The 24,969-nt window shown below is 33.0% G+C and overlaps 2 protein-coding genes across 6 annotated transcripts in view; one reads left to right on the forward strand and one right to left on the reverse strand.

Annotated features, from left to right (window-relative positions):
- LOC148279715 (organic cation transporter protein-like) overlaps positions 1-24,969 on the forward strand; it is a 126,482-nt gene that overhangs the window by 68,818 nt on the left and 32,695 nt on the right. For 3 of the 5 annotated variants that reach the window (XM_088229489.1, XM_088229492.1, XM_088229490.1), the window contains exons 3-6: positions 2,445-2,700; positions 2,958-3,608; positions 4,846-5,027; positions 5,885-6,174. In XM_088229489.1, coding sequence (XP_088085615.1) covers positions 2,445-2,700; positions 2,958-3,608; positions 4,846-5,027; positions 5,885-6,043 — 1,248 coding nt within the window. In that variant the 3' untranslated portion in view covers positions 6,044-6,174. Of the gene's footprint in view, positions 1-2,444; positions 2,701-2,957; positions 3,609-4,845; positions 5,028-5,884; positions 6,464-24,969 lie in introns of those variants that run through there. The other 2 variants (XM_088229488.1, XM_088229491.1) reach the window with 2 other exon arrangements.
- Positions 16,375-24,546, reverse strand: LOC148279716 (uncharacterized). Its single transcript, XM_088229522.1, has 5 exons — positions 24,324-24,546; positions 21,069-21,655; positions 19,941-20,549; positions 19,014-19,688; positions 16,375-16,746 (listed from the first exon to the last, which is right to left on the reverse strand). The coding sequence occupies exons 2-5, from the start codon at positions 21,591-21,593 to the stop codon at positions 16,561-16,563; spliced, it is 1,995 nt and encodes a 664-aa protein (XP_088085648.1). The 5' UTR covers positions 21,594-21,655; positions 24,324-24,546; the 3' UTR covers positions 16,375-16,560.

Raw genomic sequence — 24,969 nt, forward strand, 5'->3', positions numbered from 1 at the left:
ATCTTTGTTTTTAATTTTTGTATAAAATTGTAAGATTCAATATGTCTATGTATTCGTAATTTTCTCAAACTAAACGGTTTGGGTAGATAGGAAGAAATTGTCTTAAGGCAATATGCCCGCCCTCATATGTATATATATATGTTTAAAAAGTGTTAAATAAATAAACATCTTTCGTGTTAATGAAAGAATGTTCAGAGAGGATTGCTTACTTTTGCTCTATTTACTGGGTATTTTACATATTTTTTATTATACTTTAGGTTACCGATAGCTGCTCAATCTAGTCCTTTTCTTCTTGGCAACTGCGCTGTCTGGTTACCTTTACTAAGTTTTTGATGACTTTGTGTCCTAGATATATGTATTCATCTACCCCTTCGATGTTATTATTGTTAATGAAAATGTTTTTCCTTGTTGGACTCATAATCTTTGTTTTATTAATGTTTATTTCCAAACCAATCCTTTTTGAAGCCTTGTGTAGTTCCATACCATAATTTACGCATCTATAATCCAAAAGTATCTTAAAATACGAGTAAATATACGTTTGTGGGTCAGACACGTACAAGACCATTTGCTGACCTCAACACGTTTCAAATGTGTCACAGAATTATTATGAAACACTTGGACCTCTGAAGTTTAATAAAAGATCCATAATACCGTAGCTAATAAATATGCTAATATAATATAAGTATTATGTAGTAATCGGCCTCCGATACGTGTACAAACGGAACAAACATAACATATATGCCTTTATTCCTCTATCAAAATTATTCTCAATATGTGTAATTGAAAAAATATTATCTATTTTATTTTTTTAAATGGAGCATAATAAAAAGTTTCAAAATCTATCATCAAACTATTTTCACCAAACTATTATATCGCTGGTCAACTGATAAAACCTTGGAGTAATATTATAATTCGCTCCCGCTTAAAGATAAACTCTTTAGCTCTATTGCATAGAACAAAAACGTTCCAAATTTTTGGTTTGTTTTTTAGTTTAACAACAAACGTGTAACAGACGGTTTCGTGTTGCGCTTGCAATTCGAGACCTGAGTGGCCCGTTGTATTGCTGTAAGCTCTAGCTAACTTCTTGGTTGATAATCATAGAATGGTTTTTTGTCCGTATTAGCCGGTGGCGTGTTGTTACTCTAAGGATAAAACCCTCTAAATGACAAAATTTGTAATAGCAAGTTAAAAATCCAGCTATGTTTCATTTTTTGATCTTTATCGATTTATAAAACCGAGGTTTAATTTCAAAATAAGTATGTATAAAAACATTCAGGTTTATTATGGAACACATTACATGGCAAGAACAGATTACCGAGGTTGGAAAGAAGTTTTATTTCACTCCATTCACTGCATTCACTGAAAAGACATCAAAATTTTCTTCCAACCACGTGTGGTTCAAAAAAAATCTGTTCCAATCTATTCTACTGCCTTCTCTGTGCTATTGATATATAAAAGAGAAAGAAAAGTGGCACAAATAGTACAAGATGGTTTCAGTAACATAAGTAGACTAATTTGTATAATTCATTTAGTGGTACAAATAGTATCTAGTCTCTACAGCGTGTATCCGAAACAACGATGATCGGTATAAGCCTAACTATTCCAGCTCCTTCATTAACATATTATCAATAGTACTCCATTCATTATTTTCTTGTACTTAGTATATTTATTCATTGACAATTCAATTTGATTTACATTTATTGAGACACCAGTCCGAACTTCATGAGACCAAAGCCCTGTGTTGAGTTGGGACCTAGCAAAACAATAATACTCTACAAATCAAGACCCTCATTAAAAAATAGCTCAAAGCATATCAATATAAAAAGGAGCAAATACAACAAACACAAATATTTGATTCACATAAAACTAATCAATCCTTATTAAACTATGTACAGGTACTTCATTTTGTTTTGCTTAACAAATATTATATTGTTGCGGAAAAAATAAATAACCACTCACCTGAAATACTAAATTCAAGGTGTTTAAATTAAAAAATCTTCTTCTTCTTCTTCAGCTTACTGTCCTCCACTGTTGGATATAGGCCTCTTCCGTATCCTTCCATTTCATTCGGTCGGTTGCTTCTTGCAACCAATTTTTACCCCCCACAGTGGCTATGTCGTCAACCCATCTTTTTTAGAGTCTTCCTAAGCCTCTCTTATTCTCCCAAGGTCTTAACATTTTAAGGGTCTATCTTCTGGGGTCATGTCTTGCAATATGTCCTGCCCATTGCCACTTCAGTTTTGCTACGCGATTCTTGATATCCGCTATTCTGGTTCTGTTCTTGAATTTAACAACATTAAAATAGTTTTAATATGGTTTTAGTCTCAAGCCCTGTTGTGTCCCTATCTTGACATAAATATCGCGAAATACTTTACACTGAAAAATACCAAATACACCCATAAAGCTTTTAAGCATAAAGGAAAAAATATATCTTCTTATTACAGCTCGGAATTCAGTGTCAAGGTTGGAAGAGAACTCTCGTTGGCACGGTTCACAGTCTTGGTCTGCTCACTGCTCTTCCTATCGTGGCGTTTGTGTCTGATAAATACGGCAGAAGAGTAGCTCTTGTGGGCTCAGCAACACTTGCTGGAATCTTCGGCGTCATCAGATCCTTCTCAACAAACTACATCATGTTCCTTGTATTTGAGTTCATTGAACCAATGCTGGGGTCTGGCGTCTACAGTGCTGGATTTATACTTGGTAAGAACATTTTTTATTTACAAATTATTGTACGTCTATTTATAAAATCTAGATTTATTTTCATTACCCTAATATTTTAATTACCCGTTTGACTATCAATATTTCATGACCATTAAAATCCCGCTTATTTACATAATATATTGTTTACATTATTACTGTATACCAATATTTTTAATTTAACACGATTTACAAAAATACCGGAGACTTTGACATGCCCTGGAAAATTAATTTTTATTTTATTTTCATACTTTTTTTAGGTATGGAACTCGTTGGTCCAAAACGTCGAGTTCTCGGATCAACTATCCTTTGCATGTTTTACTCAACTGGTGCCATGTTGTTAGGAGTCTTGGCCTGGATCCTCCCATATTGGAGAGATCTCCTTCGAATGATCTACGCTCCATCTCTTCTCTTCTTCAGTTACTTTTGGATCATCCAAGAAAGCGTTCGATGGCTTATTAGCAAAGGGGAATATGACAAGGCCATCAAGATCCTTAAAGACGCTGCTAAAATGAATGGCGTAACTTTATCAGAAAAATCCATGGAAGGTCTTCAATTGAACGTGGAAAATACACACGCCGATATTGAAATGAATGGACTCAATACGAAAGAAGAAGAGAAGAAACCATCAGCCATTAAGCAAGTCTTAAAATCCAAGATTATTTTGATCAGGGTTTTGACTTGTTCGATTTGGTGGATAACGTGTACTTTTGTGTATTATGGTTTAAGTATCAACGCTGTTTCTCTAACTGGAAACATCTACTTGAACTATGTGTTGGTCAGTTTAGTAGAATTGCCAGCTTACCTGACCGGTTTCTTGGTGCTGGATAGATTTGGAAGGAAGTATACTCTGTGCTGCGCCTTCATGGCTAGTGGTATTGCCTGCATTGCATTCCCGCTCTTACCATCAGGTATTATTATTTTGTTTATATTGTTGTACAGCTGTTTATAATATTTTAACTCTCTTAATACCCACAAAACACAATTTCCCATAACTTACAAATTCTTAAAAAGTTTTTTTTTTAACACTCCATCTTCAGTTTTTTTATTTATTTATTTACATACATAAGTTTATTGTACATTATTTGAGACAGAAGTCTCAACTCCATGGGGCTAAAAGTCCTGTCTTGAGATGGAACGAGCAATTAGTTGACATAGACACATGAGTATATTGCCACAAATTTAGGGTCAGAAGCATAAAAAATAATTTTAAAAAAGAACATATATCAATATGGTAAACAGTAAACTCAAACATTTGGAAAATCATCAAAGAGTTTTCTACTCAAATCCCTCTCACTAAGGTAAATCCAGTCCTTAACTCCTTTCTTGAAAATTGTTTTTGTCCTTGAGAGCTTAATACGCTTTTCTATAGTATTGAACACTCTCGGTGCCATAAATTAGAGATGTCTCTGAGCAAAAGTCGTACGGGTTTTGGGTATGACATAATTCATGCTCTGAGAAAACCTCGTACGGACATTTTTTTATTTTTATTTTTTTTATTTATTTGGATAACCAACAGCTATAATCATATCATATTTATATAACAAAACAAATAACAATTACAGGTTTTCACAAGTAGCATCACAGTAAGTTAAAAAAGATTCTCGAACATAAAATGAATTGTAATTAAATGTAAATTTAAAAGAAAAGAAAAAAATACTACGAGTTATTTCGAAAGCAAACGCCGAACGTTATTAAGATTATTTTCAAATAAATCTATGTTAAATGATTTATTTATTACATTAAAATTATTAAAAGTTCGCCATAAATATGAATTTTGCCTATAATTAGATGAAACAAGAGGTATGTGAAGAAGAGGGTTTTTTTTTTTTTTTTTTTTAATTTTGCTAAGACCTCTCCTTATTGTTCGACCAGAAGTGTGTAAGTGCTTCTTATGGGCACCTTCATGTATTGAAAGAACTGTTTTGACGGATATGTTGGGAGTTGATTAGTTGAAAGATTAATCATGCTAATAAACCAATGCAAAAGTCTTTAAATATTGATAGAGTAGTTGCCTGGTAAGTATATTTACGCTAACATATATTTTACACCACGATAGTCATATGAGCTCAGGCATTCTTGTGTGGCCATCACTTTGCAGTGAAAAGTGGGAGAAAAAGCAATGCATATTTCTATGTCAATTTTTAGATTCCAAATGGGTTCTCCTCGTCACTTATCTTCTGGGAAAGTACTTCATCACGCTGGCCTTCAGTTCTCTGTACGTGTATACTTCTGAGCTATTCCCAACACTTCTAAGACACTCTCTTCTGGGAACGTGCTCAATGATTGGTCGAATAGGCTCGATTATAGCTCCGCAAACACCTTTATTAGTAAGTTAAAAATCTTTACTTTGTTTAGTTTTTATTATTTAAAGCGCTGTAATAAAAAGTATTTTATGCAAATAAGGTCAAAATATCGACTTCTAATGCAAACTGGTAGCCCAACAACTATGAAATATTTCTTTGTAAAAACCAATAACCAATACTTTATATTGTGGCAACACCAAAGCCGTGAGGTTGACAGGTCCGAACGCGTAACCCACTGCAACGTCAGCTCGGACAAGGTATTAAACGCCGTGCATCGAAAAAGCACATTACATTTCATCTTGGCATTTCGTTGCCCTACCACGCGGTTATTGAAAAAGAAAAAATATGGATTGTAAATTCAACTTTTAAGACAACGAGGTCACCATTTATAGGTTGTGGTGCGCGTGAATTGATTTGAGGTTAATTGAGAAAGATGAATAACAATGGAAGTTATTTATTAAGCAGTTACATACGAGTTACATCCTATTATAAAGTACAGAAATAATTTACAATAGCGAACACTGGCGGAAAGCTGGTGGCCGGGCGACACTAAATGCCAAGATGAAACGTATTGTGTTCTTTCAATGCATGGCGTTTAATATCTTGTCCGAGCTGACGATGCAGTGGGCTACGCGTTCGGACCTGTCAACCTCACGGCTTTGGTGTTGCCACAATATCAACCTTGCGGACAATCGAACTTGAGACCTCCATTACCTATTTTTAGGTGGTTTATTGCAAACATGTAAGATATTTATTCCCTTCCAATTTTATCAAAAGTATGATAGATAATTATGAAAAATTACAAATTCAAAAAGCAGTTGAACCTGTATATTTGACTGTCCAAAACGATAATCTTCCGATCGCTAAACGTCTGATTCCAGGCGGAGTACGTTCCCGGACTCCCGTCCTACATGTTCGGCGGCCTGTCCATATTCTCCGGCTTCCTGATGCTGACGTCACCGGAGACCCTGAACATCAAGCTGCCGGACACCGTCGAAGAAGCGGAAAACATCGTCAGGAAAAAATCGTCGAAATCCTGACTCCGCTCTTAGTTAAAATTAAAAATATTACAGGCGCGTTCAATTTTTCTGGACAAATATAAATCCACTTCGTGGCATTTTTATCGACTAACGTATCTTAACTGAGACGGAGACTTTGTAAGGGATTTTTTTATGGTATTTAACATGATCATTCCTCTTTTTGCACTCAGTGGTGCGTAGAACACTGAATTGCTCAACCAAATGCTCCGTATTTCGATTATCTTTTATATAAAAGTGAGGTGATCAGCCTTACGCTTCAGGTGGCAGTTCAGGATTAATGAAATATTGCAATTTAAACTACCTTAAAATATAATATTTCTTGTCAACATAACCAGGAATAATTTTTATTGATGTTTGCATTCATTTACCATAATTTTTTTCGTACAATTAAATGCTCTTATTTTTGCCGCGTAAAAGAAATAATTTTTTGTATTCAATTTCCCCGTAGCACTGAAATTATTAGTTAGCAACAAAGCAACTTTATGGTGCCCGGTAAATTCGAACCTTACCTTCGAACCCCTAAAAGCGGTCACATAGTAGAAAAGTCTTTTAAATGCCCAAATGTTATGTGTTTATTTCTGTTAAATACCCTCTCAGTTGAGATATTTATTTATTTTAATATATTTATTGTATATATTAGTCATTAATTGTGTAGTTTTGTAAGATTTAATGATTTGCAAAATGTTTTGCATTGAGGCCCGTATTCAGAGGCGAAAGCAACAGTGATGAAAGTACATTCTTATCTCATATGCGTGGAATAACTTAAAAGCAAGGACGGTAGAATGTACTTTGCTCACCATAGAGGATATGCGGAGGAAGAGCGATTTGATTAATAGGTATTTGAATATAGTTTTTCTGTCTGAATACTGTGCGAGAAAGACAACTGAACGTCGGCCTGATTATGCCTAGCTGTAGTCATCCAAATTCACGTTTCGTTGTCCCGTTTTCCGCACCACAAAACAAGTTATCGTATTTGTAAACCGTACATCCAAGGCGGCAAGTAAAACTAGGCGCTTTAAGTGGTTTAGATGGTTCCAGTTTCCAAAAAAAACTATTTATAAAAAATAAATTAATCACTTTAGGAACACGCTTATGATAGATGTCTACAGTGTGTAAAAAAAATATTTCTAGTGTCATGATCCAGGGAGAAAATACGGGAATACGTTTGCATGAAGAAAAGTCAAACCGCGTATCTTCTTAGGCTTGTCCTGAATGCGGGCGTAAGAGACTGATGAGTAATTTGAATTCATTAATTTGGATAAATAATGTTAGTGCCTGCCGATTTTTTTATGTATCTCTGTTTTTATACGTAAATATCTCTTCGTCAGGACACTTATTACACTAACGCAAAAATTGTAGTATTCATCAACGTCCCGGTCTTGAAAAGGTAATTTGTACCTTTTTTTACATTTTTTTATTATTATTTTTTTATTTATTTAAATTTCATTGATAAACCCTTACGGGTTACATACATTTAACAAAATATTTTCACTTTTAAAATTCACATTCTACTCTTAATAATAATATTTTTAACATCTTTTGTAAAGGTTGTCTGAGTCTTTTGTTTAGTTTTGTCTGGTAGTTTATTGTATAATTTCAATCCATGGTTTATTAGTCTCGATTGTCCTATTCTCGTTTTAAAAGATTGTGTATGATATTTTTCTGATATTCTCGTATTGTGTTCATGTTTACTACAGTTTTTTTCAACTTTTAATTCTTCGTCTACAATTACATCAGTGGCCAATTTATGAATAAATTTTAAAGATTCTAGTTTAAAAAGTTCAGTTACATTTAATTGTTTAGTTTGTTCAAAAAGTTCTTTAGTTGCTGTTAGATAGGGAAGGTCATATACTAACTTTAATATTTTATTTTGCTGTCTTTGTAGTCTGTTTCTGTCATCCCGTTTTCTTTTGATTTTTTAGTTTATCCCGTTATGAATAATTCCTCGTATTAAATTGCTGAATAAGGATTGTGTTTGGTAGCCATTTTTGGCAACGGACTCATATTCGTAAATACTCGACGCGTTATTAGTTTTTTATTATTTATTTTTTAACGGACTTAGTCCATTAATAAATAAATATATGAATTTAATATAAATATATATTTTTATTTATTTATTTGTATTTATGTCCATGTATATATTTTGGAATCCACTCAAAGTGGCTTCGTAAAGAGCAGGCATATCGGATGGAGATACCTGACGCGTTATCCACCCCAGTAATAACCGAAATTTACTAAATTATTTTATAAGTTGAGTGACGTTAGCAAGCTTTACTCAGGGGCAATTTTGTGACGTTACAAAATTGAATGGTGCTAATAGAAGCATCCCGAATGAATAACGCGTCGGGTATTTACGTATATGCCCTTCGGACCGTGTTGTATGGGCTAGTACGAATGCTTATTCACGCACCGGATGGCCCATTTCACACGATGGCAAAAAATCCACACGGCATGATAAAATAACTTAGGGTGGATTGATATTTACTGTATCTTTTTTTAATTATGTTTATTTATTTGATGCCAAGGGAACGCATTTACCAGTACACCATGAGGCCGACTTATATCCATTCGATTTTCTTTTGCAGGATTTTTACCTGAGAGTAGCCGATTAATAAATTTTTAATACATACAAAATAATAATATAATGAATGTCATTCAGCCTAATTTTACTGTGCCGTGTGGATTAGGACGATACGTGTGAAATAGGTCTAAAATGCTCAATATCTTTTTTTTTTCATAAAAAAAAAGTATGTCAAAAATGTGATTTTATATGCATTGAGTTAATTTTTTTATACGAAATTCATATGTTTTAAAACCTGTGTATATTTTGAGTGTGTAAAAATCTATGTAGTGTTGGATCAAACCAATACCTGCTTTACAAAGGCCTGGGCACTGACAACGCGCCTAGCAGCAGAATTTGTAGAGAAGAACCTATAGACTATGAAAGAGTCCTTATTGTAACCCAAACTGTCATATTTCAGGCAACTGATGCTGGTCAAAACGATGCCGACGCTCGCGTGCGTTATTTGCCTTAAACATGGTAAAATGCTCTGTAAATAACTGTTTATTGGTTTAAAAACTATTCCAGTATAAAAAAGTAATGTTTTTATGTATAAATATGGTTAATAAATATTGTGATTGCGACCGAAAAGATAATTATAAATTTGATAAAAAATTTCACGATTTCGTGTTTTCTAATGACCCGATGTCTTATGGCCAAAGATTTTCCAGCAACAAAATATTCCATGTTTTTAAGCATATTTTAATCATCACGGTGAAAATGATATCCAAACAGGATATAAGATGGAAAATGTATTTGACGTTTAGTGTTGATTAAACCCCAACAAACTTTATCAAGATTGATAGAACTTTATCAAGAAAACATTTCCTATCGATATTGATAATATTTTTACTATAACTGTGACAATAATTCTCAAATAATAAATTAAAATAATCATATTATAATATACAGGATGTTTTAACTTCTGTGCCAAATATTTAAGTGAATGCGATTGGTTAAAAAAAAATATGTGCATAACTATGAAACTAAACATATCCAACATTCAACACTGACGTATAATAAATAGTCGTGTTATTTCCATAGTAGTTGCATCGCATATACAGGTTTTCTTGAAACCCTGTCACATCCAAAACCACGATGATCAGTATAGGCAAGAAGACATATTGGTGCATTAAAATATTTTTTTAGAACGAATAAAATTTACAAAAATAAAATATTTAAAAAAACAAATGGTTGCCAACTTCTGCAAGGGAGAAGCGAGGAGAGGGGAGGGGTGAGTCTGATACACCGTCAACCACATGGCCACGCCCCCCTCGCTTCTCCCCTGCAGAAGTAAGCAACCATTTGTTTTTTTAAATATTTGATTTTGAAAAAAATTCTGCGTTCTAAATATTGTTTTAAATATGCTAATATGTCTTCTTGCCTATACTGATCATCGTGGTTTCAGATGTGACAGGGTTTAAAGAACACCCTGTATATCAAATATTGTGTTGCGTTCTACACTTGGAAATAAAGAGAGAGAAAACTCAAGAATCAAAGGTCCAAGGTTCCAACCCCGCTTTACGACAACTTGATTCCCATTTTCTAAAAGTGATTTATTTACAGCTAGGTACTTGAAAATGGCCTCAAAATTGGAATGTGTCAGTGTTATTATTGGACGTGTTTTAAAATTTTGGAAAATGCGCTTTTAAATACATTAAAACTCGAATTACTTTAACATTAAATTAAGGCAATTTTTTGTAAGAAAACGCAAAATTTACTCTAAGATCGCTACTTTTAAATTCTTTTTGGAATAATACAGCGAATTGGAATCACATTGAAAACCTTATAAAACAAGTCTATCGCCATTTTTTATTTATTAAAACATCTTAAATATTTCTTCTTTCCTGATAACGATCCAGATATTTGGCAATTCGGATGACTGGAATTCGGAAGTTCTACTGCTTAACGTACTATACGCTAGTTGATAAATTGGATTACTTTTACAATTAAAACGGCATATTTATATTATCTGTTCTGAACCCCCCCATCTGTCATAATTTTGTTTCGTAAATTAGTTTGTTTCTGATATATCCACCTCTCCCTAAAAAACCGTTTACAAGTTGACAATACAATACTGTTTTGTCCCAGGACACGTCCAGCAATTTGTAAACAAAAAATTGTCCCGAGACATCGAATTGCTAAAGGACGAACTAAATACTAAAAATTATTTTTTCTGTCGCCATTTTCGACGGATATTTTTGGGAGCGGCACGTTCACGTCGAGAAAATTGCTATTGTCACAAGGTCCTGTTCATGTGTTCACACGAGGACAATGAGGCTGGCGGCCGCGTGCGGCTTTGTTCATGCTTTCGTTCGCATTTAAATATTTAACATTCGAATCAAAACATTCTGTAAATTATGTGTCTGTATATTTGAATAATATTTTTAATTAGACTTAAATTGTAACCTAAATAATACTGTTTTATTATTACCTAAACTTCTTTTGATATTGTATTATACTTCTTTTATTAACATCCTTTAGGATGATCCGTTTTTTCCAAATGAAAAGAACGAGACGACATAAAAAAATTACAACAAATCAGTCAATAATATCAACATCCATATTCAACCATTAGAAACTGCTCAAATTTTATATTTAAAATAATGCTTCTCAAAAATTGCTCTTTTTCCTCTTTCCAGTTGTTCCAAGAAGCTAAACTTTTGGAAATAAACAAATATATTGTTTTCAATGTTTAACATATAAATTTAAGAACCAAAATGTATTTACAAGTAATTCAAATAGATCAAGTCTAAAAAAGAATCGTGTGCTAGAAATACCACATCGTCAAACAAAGCTAGCACAGAGAGACATGCATATTTTATGGGTCCAAAAATGTTTAATTCTTTTTATACTGATAATATTTCGTTAATCCCAAACTTTTGAAATGTTAATTCTTTGAAGAAACACGCACTATCCTGGATTTAAACTAAAGACATTTACTATTTTTTTCTATGATATATTTTGTTACCCTTTACGAAATATTTTTATGTTTTTTTGTATTTTTTATTTCCTTTTGTAATTACTTAAAAATAAAAAAAAGTACTTTCTAATCTTTTACAGAATATTTCATTTTCTCTAAGATACAATAATATTATAGCAGCTGTCTTTTTATTACGGGAGCCAAAAATTCATTAACCTTTCTTGTATACCCACGAACAGGCCATGCCTTTGTGGGATTTTTTGTTTACTATTCTTACTAGTAATTTGTATTTCATTGCTATGTAATTATTCTTTATTTTTTTAATACTCTATTTTACCTCTCATGTATATTATAAAAAAAATAAAAAAATGATAATTTTTTTTTTTAAATGTATTCTCCTACATCATTGTACAAAAAAATTGTTAATAATTCATAGCATCTTCACCGTACTCTGCGCAAACATCGCGAGCAGCTTTAGCTGGTGTCAAAAAAGTGTTAAAAGGTGTCAAAAGTTTTGACTCTCGTCTATTTGACATTCCATTTCAATGGCCTGTAATCAAATAAAATAATATATGTAACTTAAAAGCAAACACGAAATTTTTCTTTTTAACGACATGTAACCTTTACCTTTTTTCTTTAGTTGCTCATTTTTTAATTGGAAAAAACCGGACACAACTTATGTTAACATCTAATAGATTGTATTTAGTCTTAGTACCGTATTTTCAATGTATTTTATTTATAAAAAAAAAATAAAACATTCCTATGGAAATGTCATGTTATGATTATTTTAAAACTGCAAGAGGGTATTATTATATTTTTCATTGGTAATAAATTCAAATAAATAATTACAAGACTGTTGGTAAAAAAAAATGTCTAAATATTTTTTTTCAATGTTTATTCATGGTAAAGGTCAAGATACAGTTACGTCATGTGAATGACGTCATCGTAAGCTATCGAATGCCCCATTTTACACCATAGAAAAAATCCACATGTCATGATAAAATAACATAGGCAGAATTTACAATTATTTTATTATATTCATTAATTTTATGCCAGGCAAACGCAATAACCAGTATACCATGATGCCGACTATTCTCTACTCGATTTCTATTTGCAGGGTTTTTACCTTAAAGAAGCCGCTGAATAAATTTTATATAAATAGCAGAAAATATAAAATCGTTGATCCACCCTAATTTTACCGTGCCGTGTGGATATGGACGATATGTGTGAAACGAGCCAATGTGCCCAACATATTGCACCTTGGAAATAATAATGACACAATTCAAGAAATTCGTTGGTAGATAAGTTTTACGCACACCCGCGATATCAGCAAAATTACATTCAATCGTAAAAACAAAAAATTTTGAACAAATCTTTCCATAAAAAACAATGTCACAATGATTATTGTGTCAGTATTATTTCTTGAATTGAAATAAAAATAAATAATATATCATTTATAGTACAACATTATGTTTTTTAAGGATTTTTGCGGATCGGAAACATTTATTTACTCTTCAAAACGAAAATTTCGGACTTGTGCCATTCTTATCGCTCGGGCGCAAAATAAACAAAAACATTTTGCGACGTAAATTTTAATACCAACGTGGTGTAATAGTGTTTTTCGGCTAATGAATTTTAAAACTGATTATATCTATTGAGTTTTAAAGTTTATGAAAGATAAAAATTATAACCTTTAGGCATTATGTAGGTATGTATAAGAAAATATGAGCTTAAAATTAAAAGAATGTTATTTTTAATATTCATGTTTTTTTATAATACCCTTTTAATTACGTTTTAATTTTGGGTCACCCTTTCAATTTTTTAAAGAAATACATGTCTTAAAAAAAATATATTTTGGTTTTGGAGTACTCACAGTTGATACTCACAGCTTTGAAGATTGAATAAAATTATACAAATATTAATACGCAAAAAAATGTTATCAAAACTTTTTATTTTATTAAAATATTTTGGTTTTTAAGCAATTTTGACATAGTTGTAAATAACGAGGGAATGGAAACAGAGGTTCTCGATCAGTTCTGTCCATTGGTCCATTGCCGGCAAGGAAACCCGATCTATAACTCTCTTATCTTAGGTTGATTCATATGAACTAGTAACACAGTTCAAAGTAGTTTTTATTTAAATATTTTTTTCGTACATTTTCAGTAAACTTTGCCGTACAATTTAATGCTCTGATTTTTGCCGCGGCAAGTTTTTTTATTTTATTGTATCCAATTTCCCGTGGGGCTAAATTTCCTCATGGACGCCGTGAGAGCGTTTGGAATTCAATTCAACCCAATTATTTAAAAAAATAAAATGTACATTACAAACCTAAATTTAAGGCGTACATATTATAACATCATAATAACAGAGGCTGTTGTCAAAGTAGTAGGAAAATCCTGCTCCGAAAAACCCCTTCGGATACATGGAACAGATCAACATCCAGAGCGATGTTGTTCAGCATAACTGTAGCCCTTCTAACAGGCATAACCATCGGCAGGTTGGTCCTGTATATCGGAATATGAAACAATCTATGCTGACGCTGTCTTGGGTAATTTCTTTTGAAACTTCTTTTGGATTTTCTCTATCATAAGAGAGTACTTTAGTTGATGTGCCCCCCAAATCATCGAGCCACTCTCGAGTCTACTTCGCACCAAAGAGTTGTAAAGAGTTCTCAGTGCACGGGTATTTTCGAAAACCCTGGCAGTACGCAGAACGAATCCTAACATCTTTAAAGATTTACCACTGATTGCCTCTATGTGATCATGAAATGTCAGGGTGCTCAAAATCTAGCGCCCAGATCCTTGACGTTTGATGTTCGTGTCAGATTCTGATCATTCATTTTGTAGCGAAAAAATTTAGTATTTTAGGCTGTAGTGAAAGACGTGACCGAACACTTGGAAGCAAATTATTCTAACAAATCCCAAAAGGAACACTCCCACACTACCAGAAGTCAAACTAGAGGATGGGTCATGGGGTCTATCACATATTCTGAATTCGGGCAAAGAAATTTCAGGTTTCTGGGCCCCAAAATATTTAATATGTTACCCGAACATTGTAAAACCATGACCCGGATTCAATTTTAAAAATTGGTTACTGGGTTTAGGTCGAGAAAAATCGGAAAATTTACTCAAAATACATTCTCATATAATAAATGGTATAAATTAATATTCTGTAACTGTATAGTAAATTAACTAGCAGGTAATAATGTTATTTTTTTATTTATATCCCAACAGAGATGAGGTAGAATTTTTTTTCAAATTCAAGATTCAGGATTATGGATATTCGAGCGTTTACAGGGCTTATGACCTGTCATTGGCTAGGTTAAGTGGCCACTTTATGTAGGTACTACAACATACCCCATTACGCTTATTTAGCGAATATCCACACCAGGTAACATTTTTGGTTTTTGTATATATGCTACGAATCAAGAACCCATCCACAAGCGAGTTGGAAGCGCCATCTATGCATTGATATTGAAGTTAAGTATTTAATTAGCAGTAATGTTATTGTTTATTTTTGCATAAAAATGTCTGCCTTAAAACAGGTTGTACCTAGTTAGGCAGACTAGACATGATCCAAAGAAATCTATTACCTAAGAACCTAAGTGTGTATGTAGTAGATAAAGTAATTGTTATTTTTTTAATAAGCTACGATTATTATTATTATTATATTTAAGTTTGTTTCGTCTTCTCCATTCACATATATTAGATTTATCCGCTTGGAGAAGACGAAAATCGTCAGGAATAGAAAAGTTTTAAGGAATATCACCCCTGGTAAGTTAAATTTAAGGATGGTAAGATAAACTCAAAATTCACAAAATAATTCAAACTTTACAAGACTGCTTTCTTCTTCAATATCAGACATTAACTCTTTTAACCGATGGTGTAAAGTCAATAAATTAGAACTAAATATTAAAAAATGCAAAATAATGTCATTTCATAGAACAAAACAACCAACTTCCTTCGAGTACCTATTAGAAAACTCCAAAATTGATGTAGTCAAGTCCATCAGAGATTTAGGAGTTGTTTTGGACTATAAACTGACATACAACGAGCATATAGATAATACAGTAAATAAATCACTGAAATTACTTGGCTTCATTAACAGAATATCCTCTGATTTTACTAATGTCCGTACAATCAAAACTCTTTATTGCTCAACTGTTCGCCCTCTTCTTGAATATGCCTCAGTGGTCTGGTCTCCATTCTATGTCAATCGCATAAATCACATTGAATCAGTCCAACATCGCTTGCTTCGAAAAATAGCGTGGATGCTTGGACTAGAGAGAGATAATTATTCTTATGCTGAAATAGAGTCAATGTTAAATATTTCTAGTCTACAAAAACGTAGAACTAATATTGACTCCATATATATGTTCGGCATACTAAATCGATGTTCCATCATTACTGGGACAAGTAAAATTCAATATTCCGACTCGTAGATTGAGAAACAATGAAGTACTGTTCATCGATCAGCATAGAACAAACTATGGCCTAAATTCTCCAATGACCCGCCTTTGTCGTATTGTTAACTCAAGACAGGATCTGGACTTTTTTGGTTTAAGTTTACAACGATTTAAACGAGCACTAAATAAATAGTCCACATTTTGTCTCGATGTCCCTTATGTTTGTCAATGCTTCTTTCTTTTTTCTTTAAATGTTTTAAACTACTCTTTTATTGTAATATTTAAACCTTATAAATTGTATACATGGACAATGTCCGTTAATAAATAAATAAATAAATAAATAAACAAATTCTTCTACTTGTTAAAGACATTGATTCGCTGTTCACATTTATTATGCAATCAGTAATATCATTACGGCAGTGACCTTTAGTAAAATATTTTAAAAGCTTTGAGAAATAAGGAATATTTATTATCTTTTGTTACAAAGTAATTTTGATTCGCTACTGAGATTTCCCATTTGGGCGTGGTACAAAACATCATTTATTAATTTTTCAGCTATTTCTTTAACATTGTTAGGTAATCTTCTTAATTTGGTGGCGACAATTTTTCCCATGATATCATATTCATCCTTAACCGGCGTGGAAACATCGGGATCGACTCGTCAGTAGGATTTGTGAAGTCTTCCAAGTCAATATTTTCAAAAGGGGATAATTTTCTCGTTTTATTTCTAGATGATCGAATTCCGGGAGATTTTCTAGATTTGTATTTTCTTTTTTATTTGAAGAAACTCCCGTGCGGCTTGTTAGAGGATCCAACTAAAAAAAAGGAAGACTAGCATGAAAAAATGGCTTTCAACAAGTATAAAAGCAGATCAACAAAATTTGAGAACATGTGAAGCATTTAACAAGAGTTTTAATAGTCTTGATAAATTTAACACTCCTTATTATAGGTGCAGAAGAGAACTAATAGGCTTGATTCAGAATAACAGAGAATAGACGTTTTGTCTCTTTTCTCGTCCTTAATCATTAAATCTAATGCAATTTTCCACTTCTACTTTCCTCCAATCATCCTTCACCAGTACTTTCAATCAATTTCCTTCTTTTCCTTTCCACTATATCCTTGTTTTGTCCATATTTCTTTCATTTAATAAATACATAGTATATTATTTATTTATATAGTTAACACCGTCGTCGCTTTATTGTAGTATAATTTAGTGAATGTATATTATTGGATTGCAGGCCTTACTTTTTATTTATATCAATTTAACCTGTACATCTGTTTGTATTCGAAATAAATAAAATAAAATAAAAGGATCGGAAAGTTACGCTTTACAGTTCCCGAGATGGCCGAGTTTCCTATTAGTTTTAAAACAATAAAATTATAATCAATCAAAGACAAATTAAAATCAAGACATGGCAACTTTCGAAACAACGTTATTTGATGGAATCCAGAGGGCAGGTAACTAAAATGTTTTATCCTTATATTTTTTATGCTTTTGACTCCAGCGCCTCGATTATTTTTTTATGGTATAATTGAAGATAAATTCTCTCTAACGATTATGAAGATATACTACCGACCCCCCACCTTCAAGTTTTGGTAAGGTTCATCGATATGAAACAAGGGGAAGCGTACGTCGCGGTACGCATATCTACGCACTAAAATGACAGTTTCTGTATGACGTTATAGTTGAAGATAAAATTCACCTGACCGATTACTAAGGTACGCTACCGATCCCCCCCACCATCAAGTTTTGACTTAAGTACATCGGTTTGTATCGACGGGTCTAGAACCCCACGATACATTTATCTACACATTAAAAGTGACAAAAATTTTAATTGCGATTCACTTAAATTTTTAATCGATATGAGGCACTTCTTTTCTTAAAAGCCTATTAAATATGAGAGAGAAATTAGTACATTTTAAAGTCGAATTAAATTCTGACATGACTGTCAGTTTCGAAAACGAGTGGCTAGATGCAGTGGCTAGACTAGCTAGATGCTGCCTTATTAACATAAAAGAGCATCTAGCCGTAAAATGTTACCAATGTAAAAATTAAATTGACTAAATTGTTGCGGCCATTCATTGGTTTGTTTTGATCATATGGTGTCGATATGAAAAGTAGGTAGAACATACCGAGGTATATACAGATAGTAAAGAAGTTTAGTATTCCGTCTCGATATATACAGATGAAGATAGCGTTCATAATTGAGACCCTGGAAAAGGCAGCGCAAAAGTTAATAACTCGCACAAATCTTCACGGGCCATGGCGAGTTTTTGAGTTACCTGCACCGTTTTGAACGTTCTGAGATCAACGAATGTCCATGTGATGATAAAACCCCTCAAAATGTCTCCCATTTTTTAATTTTTTGTTCCATTTTTCAGCGTCGAAAGACGTAACCTGTAGGCGTGATAAAGAGGCGTTGGTGAGGATTTGAGGCAAATCCATTTCGTAATAAGTCATAATGACTTATCGCAAGAGGTAGCATCTTGCATGGTTAGACTATGATTTATAATATAGACAGTAAATGATAACAAGACACAAAATGGCCAACTGATGTTTATCAGTAGTCCGGCTTCTCTTGAATCAGTTATTTGTGGTTTTCTCTTCGTTAAGGAAATGCGTAGAAGTTCCTATAAAGGTCCACAGCCGAAATTACATCGCTTTCCGAACACTACTCAGATAAAGATAGCCAGGAGATATAATCCACTAGTGAAAGGTAAACATTGTACCTTGCACATTATAAACAAGGTCCATAGTACAGCAATACCGGTATTAAAAATATTTTTCAAAAACAGAGAAAGATAAATACGGGCAGAATGGTGGATGTTGCACAGTACTTATGTAAAATGATCACATAAACCACCCAACAACACGGCAAAAGCCCTTTACATGCTTAGACCTCCATATTTCCTTCTCAAAAAGGTTCGCTTCAGCCAGCCAGTAGAACCAGCTTTAAAACTGATATTTCACGTACACCCAAAGCTGGAACCTCAAGCACGGTAAGCGAGCCACTACGCAATGGAGCGGACTCCCGATATAGCCATCTAGTTGAAAACACTCTTGAGTCATGATCTTTCTTACCTCATTCGCTGTGTAATAATCATCGTCATGGTCAAGGCTATTTTCATCGTCGGTATATAAATCATCTTGAATGGATTCAGAAGAATACTCGTCATCAGAATATTGATCGTCTTCATCTACTCCCGAATGACGTTGAGATTCTGAAGGACATGGCTCTTCGTCCAAAAATAACATATGGCGATAATACCACAGTTTAGGTACACGACATTGGATTATTTCGTTGGACTCATTTCTTATTACGGACTTAGACACGATGTTCCTTTCTCTCCTGTATTTTGCTCGCAAGGAATTTATTCTCTTTAATACAGAATCTCTTCCTGCATTTGGTTCGATCAACTTCAATATCTGTAGTAATTTATTAAGGGCATCTTCCCTGAGCTTTTTGTTGCAGTAGAATAATAACGATTTACGATCCCACAAGCAAACGCTATTTTTGTACTCGTTTATAAAGGCTGTTTTAAGTTGTCGTGAATAAATATCTCCTTTATTCCATGAATAGCTTAGATCGTTGGGCTTGTTCTTTTTGACGATTTCTTTGTCATCATCCGAAGTGGTTTTTCGTTTCGTTTGCTTTTTTGATAATCCTGAACTTGAAGGTTTCACTGAAAGCGTATTCTTCGAAGTTTCCTCTTCATTCAAACAAATGTCTTTTGATTCTGTAGAATCCTGTTCCATCTGTAAAATTAAATTAATTAAGTGAATCGTTTTGATTAAAAACGTAATCATATTACACTAGGCGTTTTAAAATTGACGAAATAGATGTAACAGACGATAAGAAACATTAGCATTTTCTGAATTGAAGATGTGAAATACATTTGAACTGAACACATACACCGCTAGTGGAAGCCAATTCCTTTGAATGCAAAATAAATACAAAACAAAACAAACCTTACTTAAACAGATTATATAAAGTAAATTATATATCACCTTGATCGCGGTATCACTGCCAGGTTCTTGGTCTGGACCGTCTTGACTTTCATGTTCATTTTTATCCTCATCTTGGGCTGATAAAGAGGGGCATGGTTCATCATCTAAGAATGTCATCAATTTATAATACCAAAGTCTAGGAATATGACATTTTGGGGCTTTTTTCGATCCATCAATTTTCTTTACAGACTCGTTTACTTTGTTGCGCTCTTTTCTGTACCCTGCTTTCATCGAATTCAATCTCTTTATCACATCAGATTTTCCTGCAGCCGGGTCGATTTTCCTCAGCAATTCTTGAAGTGTATTAAGAGCTCTTTGTTTTTCTTCTCTGTCGAAGGGAAGGGTTGACTTTTGATTCCATAAATAGGGATATTTCTTATACTCGCTGATGAATTCTGTTAAATAATATCGTGAGTTATAAACCGGCACTGGATTTTTAGGACTCTGATCATTCTTATGTTTTAACTTATTTTCAATGATCTTGAAATGTCTTTTCGCTACTTCTATTCTTTTCAAAAAATCTCCATTTGTATTTCTTGGTGATCGTTGTACATAAGTCATATCTTTTGCGTCCACGGAATTACCACTATCTATTGAATCGTCGTCCATCTGTAAAACAAAACATACGGGTTTCAGATGATATAAATCTGAACCTAAAAACACATAAGTATGGAAAAAAATGTTGGATTGAAGACTCTTCAACCAGAGTGTTGGATACAAATACTGTTTATTGGTTATTAACAGAATAGTGGTCTACCGCGCAATGCGGTATTGCGGGCAATGTAGATCGTTTCGCCTACCACACTATCCCTCTCCTCTCCACATACTCAATACTTCGTACGCCGCATTACTTTTTCATATCACGATCCATACACGGTTATATATTTTGCGTATATAAAAAAGCAAGGCTAGCAAATAATTTTGATGAAGCAATTATATACGTACACATTTTATTCTATGGACGCTTTCAGTGTCTTAAGACACTTTTTTTCTAGGTAACATAGTTCTATTATGATAATTCTGAATGTAATGAAATTAATATTGGCTTCCCTTTTAATTCTGCCACGTACGAATTAAGAGTATATCTCCAGCAAACGATGAAAGAAGAAAGAAATGGGTTCACCTCACCTCACAATCAGTATCTTGGTCTAAGTCATCCCCATTCGATTCAGATTTGATAGATTCCGTAGAAAATTTAAGTTCTGGGTCTAAAAATGTCAGCAAATTATAGTACCAAAGTCTTGGTTTATGCCAGTGTTGTTGATCACGGCCATTCTTTTTTGAATTGAAGATTTTATTCCTTTCTTTTCTGTATGATGACCGCAGAGAATTCAATCTCTTTACAACCTCAATCCTTCCAGCCTCCGGTTCGATCTTCCTCAGCAACTCCTGCAAGGTGTCAAGAGCGGCATCTTTCAACTCCTGGTTACGGTACTCGGCTGATTCACGATCCCACAAACATAGATGTTTCCTATACTCGTTTATAAAATCCTCGAGAGGGTTCCGAGTAACAACACCCCCTGTGTTAGAATATTCTTGAATGCCAAGCGTTTTCGGAAGTTTGACCCTTCTTTTGATAGTTCTACGGCTTGGAATATTGCATTTTGTTACCTCAATTTCGATTAAATTTTGATTCGAAGATTCTGCAGACATTTCGTTGGACTTATGTTTTTATGAATTTACAATAAACGTAAATCATTTTAGTGTTCCGTAACCTGTAAAAAAAAAAATATATAATACTAACGTTTTATTATGTTTTAAATTCATTTGGTTTTACCGCTTGGTGGCTGTATTTTAAAGACAAATCTGAATATATTTAACACATCTGCATTGCTTGAAAGCATGAAAAGAAAAAAAAAACCAATGAAAAATACATTTTAAATTAACTCTCTTGAAAATTCTGTTTTTCCGGTTATGACTATTTAATCAGATGTGCGATGTGTAATTACAACTTGCAACTAATAAAGAAATAAAAATTTGCATAATTGCATATCTAGGTATAATTTGAATACGTGGAACGAATGGATTACGAGACGAAACGAGAGCTAGTATTAGTCTCGACAGTGCTAGTTAATAAATTACATGCTTTTTAGAATTTCGATATACACAGTTTTTCAGGGCCATACCGCTAAACTTCAAAGGATTTTTTTTATTACGTGCCTTTAAAAAATATTGTTATTAGTTTTTTGGAAAATCGCATTTTTTTAAATAAAAAATAATAATCTACAATTGGTCTGAAAGTCTTGTCAGCCTCGTGATGTAATGTTCAGCGCGTTTGCGTACCATGCAAGAGGTTTCGGGTTTGATTCCCGATATGGTTGATGTGAAGTATTTTTTTATATATATGTATTATTTTTATTATTATAAACCCACTAAGCATCTATTTATAGGGTTGTTGAGGATATGGAAGGAGGTAATGAAAAATACACCATAACACCCAAACCAATTGAGAAAAAAATCTTGAATTTCTTTCTTGCAACTGGCGGGAATCGAACCCGCAACGCCAGTTTCAAAGTTGGCCGTCCTACCAACTGCGCCATGGCGTTGTCATTTAAAAGGGTGTTTTTAAACTAGAATATTTCATAGTCTCTGGACTGGTACCTGAAGCGTAAGTCTGATCATATTACTTTCATGTAACAAAAATGATCAAGATACGCTGCGATTGGTGTACCGATGCAGTGCCCTATGCCCATTAGGTGCGGAAAGGGAATGATAATGACGATGAACGACGGATTTAAGAATATATATATTAATATATATTAATAGTCGGCCTCGTGGTGTAATGGTCAGCGCGTAAGCCTGCCATGCAAGAGATCTCGGGTTCGATTCCCGAAATGGTTGATATGAAATATTTATTTAAAAAGGGTGTTTCCACACTAGAATATTTCATAGTCCCTGGACTGGTAACTGAAGCGTAAGACTGATCATCTTACCTTAATTTAACAAAAAATGATCAAGATACGCTGCGATTGATGTACCGATGCAGTGCCCTATGCACCATTAGGTGCGGAAAGGTAATGATGATGATATATTAATATTATTTATTAGTGTACACGGCACAAATACCTTTTATAAACATAAACATAACAGGGTTATATTACAAAGTTATAAAATAATACAAAAACAACATAGTTCATACATTGTACTATATTATAATACAACGCAATACATTATAATTACAATACATAGGTAAAATTTAAAAAAATATATATAACGCTGGATAAAGAAATATCTACAAAAAAATCGATACATTTATTTATTTATATCATAATTAATGTGATGCATGAACACTTTTATGAAACAAATTTACTGCTATGCTCTATTTTTTGTAAATTTATTGATATCATTTTAACTTTGCTAGAATTCCACTCGTCTATGCGCTTTGTAGCTGCACGATGATTGGTTATCTAGCTTTCATATATCAACTTTAAAATACCTACATTTTGTAAAGGGGGTCTAGAATTCCAATCGTCGATGCGCTTAGTAGCTGCAAGACGTCTTGTAATCTTACTCCTTTTTATTACTCATATTTTTTTTTATGTCATTAATACACTAAATTTATTTGTCAATTTTTTAAATGTGTAAATAGGGGCTAAATTTTTAACTGTCTATGCGCTATGTAGCTGCCAGACGTCCTGTAATCTAGCTCGTATCTGTTATAATTTTTAAATGATCTTAATTGAAAACGAGGAACTAGAATCCCAACCGTCCGTGCGCTCTGTAGCCGCAAGACGTGCTGGGATATTTATTTATTGTACAGCGCCCTTGAAGTGATTTTCACAAAAATGGCGCTATATAAATTATCCAACTATATATATATATATATATATATATATATATATATATGCCGAAGGAGAGGAAGCTGGGTTTATCGTCTGTCAAATATCGTCACCCTTTGTAGTGTATGTACAAAATAAATCATTATTGAGTCAAGATGTCAACTTCCGACCAAAAAATACTGTTTATTTATTTTTCTTAAGGAAATCAACAAAAATCTTCATATGAAATGCTTACAGAATATTAAAAATACATCAAGTTAAATTGTAAAAAAAGTCCATGTACATTTTCCACAGAGAATGATGTAAATTATTTATTTACGCAGTAATTCAATAAAATGAATAAAAGTATTTTAGAACAGAACAAAATATAATAATGAAGAATGTACATAAATTTATGTACCTAAGTTTACAGCTTACTTTCCGTATTAATGTATCTAATTTATTATAACAATAATTATAATAATAAATTGCAAACATTTCATTCGAACTAAGAATAATCTGTCACAGTTCACAGTACAATATAAATATTATCAATAGATGTCGCGAGTGCATGATCCGCACCCATACATGGATAATTCACAATCACTATCAAGAAAACACTTACCTATACATTAAAACGTTGCATCTTCAATGCAACACTCCTTCACTGGTCAAAACTACAAAATAACTAATTTAAAAAAGGAAATTCACGATTAATTGGTGAATTAATGACTCTTCGACTTAAAAAAATAGATGGAATGGAGCGCAAGCCTCCCGTACGAAATCCATCGAGTTACTAATTTGACACGACCACGCCACGCTAGAAAATGGCCGGATGGCGCGCAAGTAAAGGGTCGGCGGCAGCATTCATTTTGCCCGATTAAAAAAAATGTTTTACGATAAAATCAATTTTGTATTTTTCGATGCAATTATCTAAAAAAATTCAAGTTTTGGAAAAAAGTGAATCTATAATAATAATATTATTTATTTCGGCTCGTAGTGCAATATGATATATAAAACATAATTCGTAAAAAAATAACAGGTACGCAAATGATAAAATAAATCATTTTTAACGTTCAAGACGAAATAAAAGGATTTTAATAAAAAGCATATTTGCAACAATAAAATCGAATTTGAAATTAGTTTTTGAGCGGCATGTTTCGGACATTCTGTGTTTATTTATTCATTATTCTTTAAGTTATCCAGGCCTAATCCATTCTGAGACAAAATATTTAACAATGGTGGTAACCATAAATTATTATATATATTTG

Source organism: Micrasema longulum, unplaced genomic scaffold (genome assembly GCF_059751315.1).
Source record: "Micrasema longulum isolate JH-2025_06_02 unplaced genomic scaffold, ASM5975131v1 h1tg000678l, whole genome shotgun sequence".
Lineage (NCBI taxonomy): Eukaryota > Metazoa > Arthropoda > Insecta > Trichoptera > Brachycentridae > Micrasema > Micrasema longulum.

Coding starts and splice junctions, on each gene's coding strand:
- LOC148279716 (XM_088229522.1), bottom strand. CDS start 21,593: ATGTCTGCAGAATCTTCGAATCAAAATTTAATCGAAATTGAGGTAACA. Junction 19,689..19,940: donor GCAGTGATACCGCGATCAAG/GTGATATATAAT, acceptor TTAATTTTACAG/ATGGAACAGGATTCTACAGA. Junction 16,747..19,013: donor ATTATTACACAGCGAATGAG/GTAAGAAAGATC, acceptor CCTTTTTTTTAG/TTGGATCCTCTAACAAGCCG.